Source organism: Carcharodon carcharias, chromosome 7 (assembly GCF_017639515.1).
Source record: "Carcharodon carcharias isolate sCarCar2 chromosome 7, sCarCar2.pri, whole genome shotgun sequence".
Classification (NCBI taxonomy): Eukaryota; Metazoa; Chordata; class Chondrichthyes; order Lamniformes; family Lamnidae; genus Carcharodon; species Carcharodon carcharias.
Window position 1 is genome coordinate 145898934 of NC_054473.1, and position 13891 is coordinate 145912824.

The 13891-nt window shown below is 43.2% G+C and overlaps 1 protein-coding gene across 1 annotated transcript in view; it reads left to right on the forward strand.

The window, feature by feature from the left end:
- Positions 1-12791, forward strand: part of abcc12 (ATP-binding cassette, sub-family C (CFTR/MRP), member 12) — a 110892-nt gene extending 98101 nt beyond the window's left edge. Inside the window, exons 28-31 of the mRNA XM_041191683.1 lie at positions 701-779; positions 10992-11105; positions 11939-12103; positions 12702-12791. Coding sequence (XP_041047617.1) covers positions 701-779; positions 10992-11105; positions 11939-12103; positions 12702-12791 — 448 coding nt within the window. The remainder of the gene's footprint in view (positions 1-700; positions 780-10991; positions 11106-11938; positions 12104-12701) is intronic.
- Positions 12792-13891: the final 1100 nt, after the last annotated feature.

Genomic DNA, 13891 nt, shown 5'->3' on the forward strand with positions numbered 1-13891 from the left:
CAAATTCAATCAACAAAAATGCTTATTAATAATAAAGCCAGATACACTTGTTACTTTTTTTGGTAGACAATTCACATGAAGTTACATCTGACTCACTGGCATCATTGTAGGACATCAGGTTTTTTATCCCCATAGGTATGCTTCAGTAGCAAAGCTGTGAACACCACATAACCCCAGTGGAAGCATTGAACAATTAGATCCAGGTTTCTGTGACACCTATTTCCTTCTCCTTTTGTAATGCGACTAGAAGTGTTATAATCTTCGTATATTTTCAAGATTCAAATCCATGAATTGGTATTTATTATCATCAGAGAAATCTGAATAAATTTGAAAAATTCAGGTATTTCAAAAGTATTATATACCAGGGTTTGTATTTAAGTCTGATAGCGTCTCCTTACAGAGCTGGAGATTGCAACTCATTGTTTGAAGTAGCAGGATTAGATATCATTTGCATGGCCCATATCCTGTCATATGGTTTTGTATGAGTGTTTTTGTGTAACACTTTCAATCTTGCAGTATTTTGTTTAAATTTCGACCGTGTTTAGCATCCTGATAACCAAGCATCTGCGTCCTTTAAAGTAATAGCACCTTACTTCAATTCAATGGTCATAAATAAATATAAATAAATATTAAATATATTATTATATAAATGTTGACTTGAATTTATCTCCAATTAATTAATTTTTGTACTTTTCCAAAGGTACAACTTAGACCCTTTTGGGAATTACAAAGAGGATGCAATTTGGGAAGCTCTTGAAAGGACCTATATGAAAGATATGGTATGATTAAAACAATTCAAAGACAAAAACATTACACTCATTAATATTAATAAATCAGGTGATTATACTCCTATGGCCCTGTGTGGAGTTTAGAGTTGCTTTATATTTTAACAACATTAGATTGTTTTTGTAATGCTAAAAACTGTCCTCTACTTCCTCTTCCCTCTTCAAGTATCTTGTTCCCCTCTGTGTTGCTGCTGCTGAATCTCCTTGGCACAAAAAGTGTTTCCATAATCACAGTAGGTGTTATTTTATAGATTATTTCAGCAAGAGTTCCAGATAATGTGTTCAGCCATACTTTAAGTAGCAAGGCAGGTGCACTGGCCACAAAATTCAGCCCCCTTGTGTCTGTTTTGGTGTAAAATGGCATCTGTATTGCACATGCACACATCTGTAGTGGGCCACGCCAAGCACCATTTCATTAAGGATTATAGAGCATACATTAGTAACATGTGCCGGAAGTATACAAATGAGGCAGATGGTGATGTGTACTACTGATTTGATTCTAGTGGTGTCATTTTCGACCTGAATGCTCCAGCTAATGTCCGCACTCAACTTTGCACAGTTGAACATGTGCTCATCAGCAGACAGGACCCACTCACCAGTACATTCACTGGTTCATCTGCACAGTGATAGAAGAGGTCAACAAAAGTGCTTGTTTAGCAATAACCTGCTCACTGATTGTTCTGCCAGGGCCATTCAGCTCCTGACCTCATTACAACCACGGTTCAAACATGGACAAAAGAACTGAACTCCAGAGGGGAGGTGAGAGTGACTGCCTTTGACATCAAGGCAGCATTTGGCTGAGTGTGGCATCAAGGAGCCGAAGAGAAACAGAAGTCAATGGGAATCAGGGGGAAAACTCTCTGCTGGTTGATGTCATTCCCAGCACAAAGGAAGATGGTTGTGGTTGTTGGAGATCATTCATCTCAGTCCCAGGACATTGCTGCATAAATTCCTCACGGTAACATCTGAGGCCCAACCATCCTCAGCTGCTTCATCAATGGCCTCCATCATAAAATAAGAAATGGGGATGTTCGCTGATGATTACATAATGTTCAGCAATATTCGCAACTCCTCAGTTACTGAAGCAGTCCATGTACAATGCCATGTCCAATACCTCGACAACATTCAGGCTTGAGCTGATATGTGCCAAGCAACATTTGTGCCATGCAAGTGTCAGGCAATGACCATCTCCAACAAGAAGGAATCTAACCATTGCCCCTTGACATTCAATGGCATTACCATCACTGAATGCCCCACTGTCAACATACTGGGGGCTACTTTTGACCAGAAATTGAACTGGACTAGCCATATAAATATTGTGACTACAAGATCAAGTCAGAGGCTAGGAATTCTGCGGCAAATAACTCACCTCCTGACTTCCCAAAGCCTGTTTACTCTTTACAAGGCACAAGTCAGGAGTGTGATGGAATACTCTTCACTTGCCTGGATGAGTGCGGCTCCAACAGCATTCAAGAAGCTCGACACCATCCAAGACAAAGCAGCCCAGTTGGCTGGTAACCCATCCACGACCTTCAATATTCATTCCCTCCACCACCAACACACAGTGCAGCAATGTGTGCCATCTACAAGATGCATTGCAGTAACTCACCAAGGCTCCTTCAACAGTACCTCCCAAACTCATGACCTGTACCACCTTGAATTACGAGGGAAGCAGGTGCATGGGAACACCACCCCCTGCAAGTTCCCCTTCAGCCACAAACCAGCTTGACTTGGAACTGTTGCTGGGTCAAAACCCTGGAACTCCTTTCCTAACAGCACTGTGGCAGATGGACTGTAGCAGTTCAAGAAGGCAGCTCACCATCACCTTCTCAAGGGCAATTAGGGATCCAAAAAAGGTCATCAAATTATTTCAGGGTTAGTTGTTGATTGCTTTCTACAAGCTCTTGCCTAAATTTGTAGAAGTGCTTTGAGTTTTCTAATGTTTCTCAAAGTTGGTAAAGCCTCCTGGTAGTGGTGTGGCAAGTGGTAAAAGCTTTGGTTCTCACTTCAAGGATTCTGCTCCGGCCACTTGCCCCTGGTCATGGGTGCTGCCATTCCTATCCTCCCTAGCCTGCAGCATGAGGAGATTCAGCAGCAGCAACACAGAGGGGAACAAGATACTTGAAGAGGGAGAAGGAGGAGGTAGAGGGCAGTTTTCAGCAGGAGGTCACATCCACCAAGGGTTTCAGGGTGCAATTCTCCTATCTCAACCTTAATGGGGGACAGTGTGTGTGATGTCTTAATTTTACAAAGGAGGCAGTTATTGAATTCTGTCACCTGTTACATAACAGACCTGCAGCTTCATGGTAGGGTGAGGATGATGCTGCCAGAAGCTATAAAGGTGACTGCTGCCATAAACGTCTTTGCATCAGGATCCTTACAGGCCGACTGGCTGGAGCGGGTGGAGACTCCAACATCTCACAGTTTGTTGCCCGCTGCGGTATAAGCAAGGCCACTGACGCTCTGTATGCCAGGAGAGGGGAATACATTTCATTTTCTCTTTCCAGAGAAGCAGGCAGAGTGTGCATACAGCTTCACCAGGAACATAGGAACATAGGACTTAGGAGCAGGAGTAGGACATTCAGACCTTCGAGCCTGCTCCGCCATTCCATAAGATCATGGCTGATCGTGTTGTGGTCTCCACGTTCCCGTCTTCCCCCCATAACCCTTGACTCCCTTGTCTATCAAAATCTGTCCAACTCTGCTTTGAATAAATTTAATGATGCAGTTTCCATTGCTTTCTGGAGAAGAGAATTCCACATACTAACAACACTCAGAGAGAAAAAATGTCTCCTCACCTCCATCTTAAAAAATTAGAGGACTTCCCCATTGTGCACCCTGCCTTGATTGCACAAATGCTACTTTGCAGACACCACACCTAAATGCAGAGATATATCACCACTGCAAAGGGTTCCTGTCCCCCAGAGTCCAGCTAGTGTGCGGCCATGCTCGAGACGTCATGTAGGTGAATGCCTGGTATCCGAATATCGGTCATGCTGCCTTTTATCTATTCCAGTCTACTTTACCATCAGTATTTTATCCACCACATCAAACCAGATTGTGGCAACTGGGAGACAAGAGTTATCTTCTGGCCACTTGGCTTCTGACGTCAGTATGCAGCCCAACAAATGTGGGCAGTGCACATCTAATGAGAGTGTATGCAATGCTTCCACTTTCTGGGGCACTCTGGGGGAGACCTGCAGTGCTCTTCTGTGTGTATGGCATGATTTGTCATAGTTTGTTCCATCCTGCACATTCTTGCCATCATGTGGACACAGCTATTGAAATACCAGAGATATAGTGAACAGCTGAGGAGCAGGAGGAGGAAGAAGGGGGGAGGCAGCTCATCTGACTGTGGTATCAGTGAACGCAATCCCAATTCTCCATTCAGTAACAGTCACACACTTTTACTCTGATATTGACCATCAAACATCTCTTGATCACAATGCTGAAATAAAAACCACCCCAAAACAAACATTCCAAACCAATTTTATCAAACAAAACATCCAATGCTCCATATAAAAATCAATTAATCATCCTCATGCATTCTCTTGGTGCCTGTCTTCCGTGTGACTTTCCCTGATTTAACGCTACTATGCAATACTGTCCCAGTGGCGGCAACATGACTGGTGGAAGGCTGCTGACTTTCAGTGGGGGAGACTCTGGGGCTAGAAGGTCCAAATTTGGAGTGAACCACCTCAGCATTGGACAGTAGCAGTCTGGGCTGGCTGGCTGACAGATAACAGCAAGGGCACTGGCAGGGTGGCAGTGGTGGGAGGATGAATGCTGTCATCCCAAGAGAAGACAACAGGTTTGTTTTCCACAAAGCTATTGCCTCTACCCCGGGACAGCTCCTCTTGGAGGATAGGTTACTGAACTACTGTGAGAAAGTCCCTTTGAGTACTGGAATCCAAAAGCATGATGACAGCAGTCTGAGCTTACATGACAACAAGCTGAGCTTGCGTGACTTCAGTCAGAGCTCCCACTGGGGCAGCCAGGCATTTTCTGGCTTTTGTTCATACTGCAATGGAAGCTGAGACATCGGCCATCGGACGCTGCATCATGGTTGGTTCCACAAGTGATCTCAAGCAGTTGGCCACCACCACTCCGTTCCACACAAAACCGCATGCCAAGTTGGTGCCGGACTCCTCCATGCTCCTTGACAGTGACTTTCTGGCAGTCATGTCAATGCACCAAACATTTCTGTGTGCAAACCGATCAGCCTTTTCCTGTACTCCATTCCATCAAAGTAGTCATCTGAGTGTCCTGCGGCAGAACATGCGTGCAATCTCACTCTCTGGGAGCTGATACCTGTTTTTCCTGGCTGCAGATCACTCATGTTCAGTGACTCACCATTTCACCTCCAAGCTACCCTCACAGTTTTAGCTTCTGAGCTGATAGCCACAAGTATGTTGACAAGTGATGGTGCTTCATTGTCATCAGTCCCATCTTGCTCTTCCATTTCACTGGCCTGCTCCACAGCCTGACCACTGAAAGGAGAAAAGACACAACGATAGGGTCATGGAAAGGGGAGGAGGGACCACCAGCAGTGCAAGCATAGACCACCTGCAGGTTGGAAATCAGAAGAGATTGTGTGCAGAGAGGGAAATGGGATGTGAAAAGGAGGATTAGGAAGAGCATCTTTGATCCTTTTAGCCCTATCTCTGGCCACAATTTCAGTCATGGCCACCCCAGTGATGGCCAGCACCATCTTCTCTATCAAGCTGAGGACAGACAGCTGTGCCTACCCTGGTCAGTTAGCTGCTGCCTTTGGCTTTTCTGCAAGAGAGAAAAGTGTGTCAGTGAGTATTGCACAACCTGTTCCAGATGGTGCAAGTGGGAAGATAAGGCTGTGAGGCCTTTTATTCATTCTTGAACTGCCTTCTTGAACCACTGCAGTCCATGTGGTGTAGGTACACCCACAGTGCTGTTAAGGAGGGAGTTCCAGGATTTTGACCTGTGACAGTGAAGGAACGGTGATATATTTCCAAGTCAGGATGTTGAGTGGCTTGGAGGGTAACTTCCAGGTGGTAGTGTTCCCATGTGTTTGCTGCTCTTGCCCTTCTGCATGATCGTGGTCGTGGGTTTGGAAGGAGCTGTCTAAGGAGCCTTGGTGAATTCCTGCAGTGCATCTTGTGGATGGTAGACACTGCTGCCACTATACATCAGTGGTGGAGGGAGTGAATGTTTGTGGATGGGGTGCCAGTCAAGCGGGTTGCTTTGTCCTGGGCAGTGTCAAGCTTCTTGAGTGTTGTGGGAACTGCACTCATCCAGGCAATTGGGGAGTATTCCATCACACACCTGACTTGTGCATTGTAGATGGTGGACAGTCTTAGGGAGTCAGGGGGTGGGTTACTCGTCGTAGGATTCCTAGCCTCTGACCTGCTCTTGTAGCCACATTTATATAGCTAGTCCAGTTCAGTTTCTGGCCAATGGTTACACCCAGCATTTGATAGTGGGGGATTCAACAATGGTAGTACCATTGAATATCAATAAGCAATGGTTAGATTCTCTCTTGTTGGAGATGGTCATTGCCTGGCATTTGTGTAGCATGATTGTTACTTGCCACTTGTCAGCCCAAGCCTGGATATTGTCCAGGTCTTGCTGCATTTGGATATGGACTGCTTCAGTATCTAAGGAGTCGGGAATGGTGCTGAACATTGTGCAATCATCAGCGAACATTCCCGCCTTCTGACCTTATGATGAAAGGAAGGTCATTGATGAAGCAACTGAAGATTGTTGGGCCTAGGATACTTGCCTGAGGAACTCCTGCAGTGATGTCCTGGAGCTGAGATGACTGACGTCCAACAACCACAACCATCTTCCTTTGAGCCAGGTGTAACTCCAACCAGCGGAGATTTTTCCTCCTGATTCTCATTGACTCCAGTTTTGCTAGGGCACCCTGATGCCACACTTGGTCAAATACTGTCTTGATGTCAGAGGCAGTCACTCTTACCTCACCTCTGGAGTTCAGCTCTTTGGTCCATGTCTGAACAAAGGCTGAATGAGGTCAGGAGCTGAGTAACCCTGGTGGATCCCAAACTGGGCATCAGTGAGCAGGTTATTGCTAAGCAAGTGCCACTTGATAGCACTGAACATGACCCCTTCCATTACCTTACTGATGATCGAGAGTACACTGATGATGCGGTAATTGGCCAAGTTGGATTTGTCCTGCTTCTTCTGTAAAGGCAATTTTCCACATTGCTGGGTAGATGTCCATGTTGTAGCTGTACTAGAATACCTTGGCTAGGGGTGTGGCAAGCTCTGGAGCACGTCTTCAGTACTGTTGTCAGATTACTGTCAGGGCCCATAGCCTTTGCAGTATCCAGAGCGTTTAGCTATTTCTTGATATCACATGAGGTGATTCAAATTGGCTAAAGACAGGCATCTGTGATGCTGGGGACTTCCAGAGGAGGCCGAGATGGATCATCCACTTTGCATTTCCGGCTGAAGATTGCAGCAAATGCTTCAGCCTTATCTTTTGCACTTATGTGCTGGGCTCTCCCATCACTGAGGATGGGGACATTTATGGAGCCACCTCCTCCAGTGAGTTGTTTAATTGTCCACCACCATTCTCTACTGGGTGTGGCAGGACTGCAGAGCTTAGATCTGATCCATTGGTTGTGGAATTGCTTAGCTCTGTCTATCACTTGCTGTTAATGCTGTTTGGCATGCAAGTGGTCCTGTGTTGTAGCTTTACTAGGTTAACAGCTCATTTTTAAGTATACCTGGTGCTGCTCCTGGCATATCCTGCTGCACTCTGCATTGAAACAGTGTTGATTCCCTGGCTTGGTGGTAATGGTAGAGTGGGGGATATGCCAGGCCATGGGGTTACAGATTGTGGTTGAGTACAATTCTGCTGCTGCTGATGGCCTACAGCGTCTCACGGTTGCCATGTCTTGAGTTGCTAGACCTGTTCAAAGTCTATCCCATTTAGCACGGTGGTAGCCTCAATGTGAAAACGGTGCTTTGGCTCCACAAGGTGCGGTGGTTACTCCTACTGATACTACAATGGACAGAAACATCTCTGGCAGGCAGGTTGGTGAGGATGAGGTCAAGTATGTTTTTCCCTCTTGTTGGTTCCCTCACCACCTGCCACAGACACAGCCTAGCAGTTACGTCCTTTAGGATTCAGTCAGCTCAGTCAGTAGTGGTGCTACCGAGCCACTCTTGGTGATGGACTTTGAAGTCCCTCACCCAGGGTACATTCTGTGCCCTTGCCACCCTCAGTGCTTCCTCAAAGTGGTGTTCAACATGGAGGAGCACTGATTCATCAGCCGAGGGGGGAGGGGGGGCGTGCAGTACATCAGGAAATCAGCAGGAAGCTTCCTTGCCCATGTTTGACCTGATGGCATGAGACTTCATGGAGTCTAGAGTTGATGTTGCAACTTTTTTTCAACTGTATATCAATGCGCCGCCACCTCTGTTGAGTCAGCCCTGCCGGTGAGACATTGATGGTGGTGTCTGGGACATTATCTGCAAGGCATGATTACATAAATATGACTATGTCAGGCTGTTGCTTGACTAGTCTGTGAGACAGCTCCCTCAATTTTGGTACAAGGCCCACAGATGTTAGTAAGGAGGACTTTGCAGGGCCGATAGACTGTTTCCAGTGCTTAGGTCAATACCGGGTGATCCATCTGCTTTCATTCCTTGTTGACTTTCTGGTGGTTTGATACAAATGATACTATTTGAACTGAGGTACATACTGAAGTAAATATTGGATAAGACCCAAAAATGAGCTTTGGAATTGTGAAATTCATGCTGCCTGCTCGTTGCAGCATGGAACTAGCATTAAGTGGCTAGGCCATTTATCAGTCAACCACATTACTGTGGATCTAGAGTCACATGTAGGCCAGGTCAGACAGCAGATTTCCCTTCTGCTAAAGGACATAAGTGAACTAGAGGGGTTTTTACAACAATTGACAATGGTTTCATGTTCATCATTAGACTTTAATTCCAGATTTTTATTGATTGAATTGAAACTCCACCCTCCCCACCTACCCCGTTGGTGATGAGCTGCCTACTTGAACCACTGCAGTCCATGTGGTTTTGGTACACCAGCAGTGCTGTTAGGAAGGGAGTTCCAGATATTGACTCAGTGATATTGAAGTTCCAAATATAGTATAGGCAGTATAGTTCCAAGTCAGGCTAGTGTGTGGCTTGGAGAGGAACTTGCAGGTGATGGTGTTCCCAAGCATCTGCTGCCCTTGTCCTTCTAAATGGCAGAGGTCATAGCTTTGGAACATGCTATTGAAGGAGCCTTGGTGAGTTGCTCCAGTGCATCTTGTATATGGTACACACTGCTGCCATCATGCGTTTGTGGTGGAGAGAATTAATGTTTAACGTGATGGATGGGGTGCCAATCAAACAGGCAGCAATGCTTAGTCTGTGAGGATGAGTGGAAGCCATGAATGTTAGCAATGATTTGTGACTAGTGGAAATTGGTGAATGAGAGATGAAGGTGCGGTGTCTTGAACAGTTACACAGCTGCTGGAATGTTGAAGATGCATTGACTGACATTGATATCTCGTGACGTAATTGAACTTCTTTTGGCACAACATCCAAGCCCTCAGGGCTATACTGCTGGCAGTGATCTGTATGGCTCTCTGCTCCCTTGCCTTCTGGAGTTTGTCTGGAGGGCCTTTTGGACCTCTGTGGACTGAGGAACCCACTCCTTCTGTTGATCTCCTGCACCAAAGCCTCCAGCTCTGCACTGGAGAAGCTTGAACTCCGCCATGTTGTGCCATTTCTGTGTCTTTGCCAAGGCAAAGCCACTTATGCTATGAATTCAATCACCTCCTCGAGCTAAAATGCACCTCCCCTTTAAAAGCTTTAAGCAGCTTGCTTTAAGAAGCCCATGCTATTTTGAACTCATATGAATCTCTCAGGATTTAGTACTGCCTAGTCAGGAGTCCAGTCATTCAACAGCGCACTTAATGCTAGTTCCATGCTGCAATGAGCAGGCAGCATGAATTTCGCAATTCCAAAGCTCATTTTTGGGTCTTATCCAATATTTACTCCATGATGTACCTCTGTTCAAACTGTACATCAGGTGTTATTTTATGATCTAGTCACAATCAGAGAAGCTTGCACGGGACTATGCTTTAAATTCCCTTTGAGATGGAGTACTCAAATTTACTATGCCTTAAATTCATTATCTTTGTACTAAAACAAAAGCTTGCCCTTCAGAAAGAATGAGCTTTAAAAGAATAATACCATCTTCGAAGGAATGCATTTATTTTAGAATAAACTGCAGGAGAACGTGACTGTTAGATGTACCAACTCTTCCTTCAGCACTCAAACAAAGAACAATTAACTTTGGTCAATACAGTTCCAGAAAGTGCCATTATCCAATGATCACGATACAGCAAGATTACCAATCCAACAAAGTATTAACAGCATGCAAGCTGCATTACTGTTAAACTCTATATTAGTTTGGCCCTATTCTATAAATAGCAATTATGAAATATAAAACACTAAGGGCTGAATTTTATAAGTGATTTTGAAGTCCTGCTGCTGCGGCTGAAAGTGGGGGGTGAACCTGCTCCTCTAGCTGCAGGTGGCAGGACCCGGGGCATCATTTTGCCAGTGGCAGCCAATTAAGAGGCTCCATCAGGGTAGCGCACAGGAGTACAGTTGCTGTGGGGGGACGACCATTGCCACCAGGTGAGCCCACCTTGGGCCGTGGAATATCCAAGAAGGAGGGCCCTACCCCACCCCCAGCACCCATTGGCAGGCTGCCAGAGTTTACTTGATAGTCGTCCCATGTAGCGGCGAGCCCTCCTGACATTGGCAAAGTGGTCATGGGAGGGGAGAGGTGGCCTTTAGTTGATCATTTAATTGGCTTAATACTTGACGGGCAGCAAGATGCCAAGTTCTTCCCATTGGCAATATGACATGGCAGCGGGGATACATCAGGCTCCCTTCCCGACGCTTTCCTCTGGCATATTGGTAGCCCTCCTGTCTCCCAGCCCAATCCCAATGGGCTGTGAAAATTCAGCCCTAAGATTATAAAACACTTATTCTACTCTTTAGATCTCCACAATTCTGATAACCAACATCAGCAAAGGCATTGGTTACATTCTCATGTACACAGATTGGTTAAAGACCATTTTCAAACTTTTATGGGAGAAACAGGACAATTATCAGAACAAGAAAACTACTGTTACCTGTTCATTGTGAAAAATTGATTCTATTTTGAAGATTTCAAAACTTCCAAAGAAACTGCAGTCAGAGGTGATTGAAAACGGGGAAAACTTTTCTGTTGGAGAACGTCAGTTGCTTTGCATGGCAAGAGCACTTCTGAGAAATTCAAAGGTAAGCAAAAGAAGCTTGAAGTTAGGCTTTAACAAAGTGATGAAAAGCATTAAAGGACTAAACAGATGTTATGTAAAATATCTTAAAGTTGACTGTTGCTGAAAACAGGTCAGTTACATTAACCTAGAAGTTTTTTTCTGAAGTTATTGCATTGATTTGAGGTTATTGTTCCCTGCTAGAACAATTAGTAAATTAAAGCACCAACACAAGAAGTGTGGATGGTTTTAACCCTGTAAAAGCAAAAAGATGACTGAAAAAGAGAATATTTCACATATTGAAAGCCTTATTACAAATACTAAAACTGCTTCTTCATGTCAAATGAAGTACTTATTGAAGTAGGGTCACAGCTGTTATGTAGATACATTAGATTGTGAAAATGAAATTAAACAAATTAGGCATTTTCAAGAATAGGAACCAAGCTCTTGTTAAAAAAAACTGTAGACTAATGGGTATACTTGTAGAACAAGTAAAATGTGATCAGTTACCATACTAATTCCAATTTTCTGTAAACGTTGTGGTGTTTAATTTTTGTTCCTCACCACGTCCAGCCTGGATAGCTTACTGCAGTGATAAAAACAAAAAACTGCAGATGCTGGAAATCCAAAACAAAAACAGAATTACCTGGAAAAATTCAGCAGGTCTGGCAGCATCGGCGGAGAAGAAAAGAGTTGACGTTACTGCAGTGTTTGCCTATATTACAACAGTGTTTCTATTTCAAACTAACTCATTCTCTGTTAATTCCCGAGCACTTGAAAAAGTGTTATACAAATGAAATTCTTTCTTCCTAATGAAGAAATTCTATATGATTAATTTAGTGTAATGTTTCCCATTAGATAATTGTTTTAGATGAAGCTACAGCATCCATTGATTCAGAAACAGATTCATTGGTTCAGCAAACCATCAGAGAAGTGTTTAAAGACTGCACAATGCTGACAATTGCACATCGAATAAACACAGTTCTGGAATGTGACAAAATTCTAGTTATGGATAATGGAAAGGTAAGGAATACCCTGTAGAATATCCTGCAAATGCCCTAGACATTTTTAGACACTATTAGTATGTCTCTGCTAACAGTATCAATAGACAACCCTGCTTCTACAACCGTATCACCGTGTTTAATCACTTGACCATTAGACAGTGACCATTTTTATAGTCTGTTGTCACTGAATTAGATAAAAATCCATGAGTTGGTCATTTGTAAAGTTTAAAATAGTCCCATCCTATATCTATTTAAAAACAGTGACTGTAAATCTAAATAACTATACTTTAGGTAGCAGAGGGCACAATATAAATGGAATTGCTGTTAGAACATACAGATGGAGTTATTTATCTAAATATTTTAAAATATTAGTGGGTATAAGACTAGCCTATAACTATTTGACTAGGAATAGCAATGTGATATGATGGTAGTTGTGTTTTCCCTCCCCCATTAGATAGGCAAAGCTCATCTTTACTACAATGCTAAAATTCACAACTCTGGTTGTAACATCATTATTCATTATTACCAGCATGAATATACAGCCTACTGTTTTTCATTAGTCTGCATTCGTTAGAGTGCAGATAAGATAATTATAATATTCAGTTATTCTTTTACAGGTTGTGGAATTTGACAAGCCAGCTGTGCTAGTAGAAAATCAGAATTCGATTTTTGCATCTATGCTGGCTGCTACCAACAAAATGAAGTAATATATATGCAAAGAAAGTCCATATCTGCATTCAGAATTTCTACAGAAAGATACTTTGATTAGATCAGAGAAAGATTGACTCACATGTTCTTAAATATAATGTGCTTATGAAGCTGAATGCATTTTTTTAATAAACCAATGTAATAAGCAATTACTTATATAATCTCATGTTTCAGCTATTGAGAGGTGAAAATAAATTGGCTCCAAGTTTTATTATTGTGATGATACTGAAGTTATACATCAGTGGGTTTTGTGGTAATTTATTTCAGGAAATAAAGTATTAGAGAGTGACTGTAAAAAATGTATTCTGATCTGTATTATTTTATTGATTGAAATTCCTTATTACAACAGTAATGCATACAGATTGGTTAACACGCTGAAATCAGTTATTGCTAGCTCTCTTCTGCATGCTGGAAGGAATTTACATTACTGCTTGGTCAATATTTCAGGGAAAAGCAGAGACAGGCATAGTTTGCAATTCCTTGGTATGAACGGTCTGACTGATGCAATTTTTCAAAGATGGGAATCCAGACAAGTTGCCAGAATAAAGATTGCTGGGAGAATGTTTATGCATTAGCACATTTCTGAAGATATCAGTTAAAAAAGGTGGTATCAATATGCTGATGTAGATTGAATACAGAGGTTTTGATTTGCACCTGTAACAAAAGCAGAAACAGTTAGCAGTCAAGGTAACATCAATGGGGACAACAGGCAAGTAACATTGCAGCTGTGAGCCTTTTATTCCAATACATTTCATGATGAATCTCAAAACTGCCTGAAGAACATGTTAATTACCAGTCATTGTATGCACTGTAAAGTATTTGGCATTGATCAAGGAAACAAGTCAGCCCATTCGACTCCAAAACATCCTAAGGAATCTATATTTCTGGGAATAATGGCATTGATTAATAGCTATGCTGAGATGAGATGATGGGGAAGAGCCAATAATTATTTGTAGTCACTTTGATGGTCAGTTCTGGGCCAGAAGCATGCGACTGTGAATTTATTTGGGGTACCTGACCTCTGTGTGGGAGTTGACAGAATAAGACCAGCTAAGGACGTATCCTTGTTTAACTCCATGGCTGGGAGTTGTAGGATGTG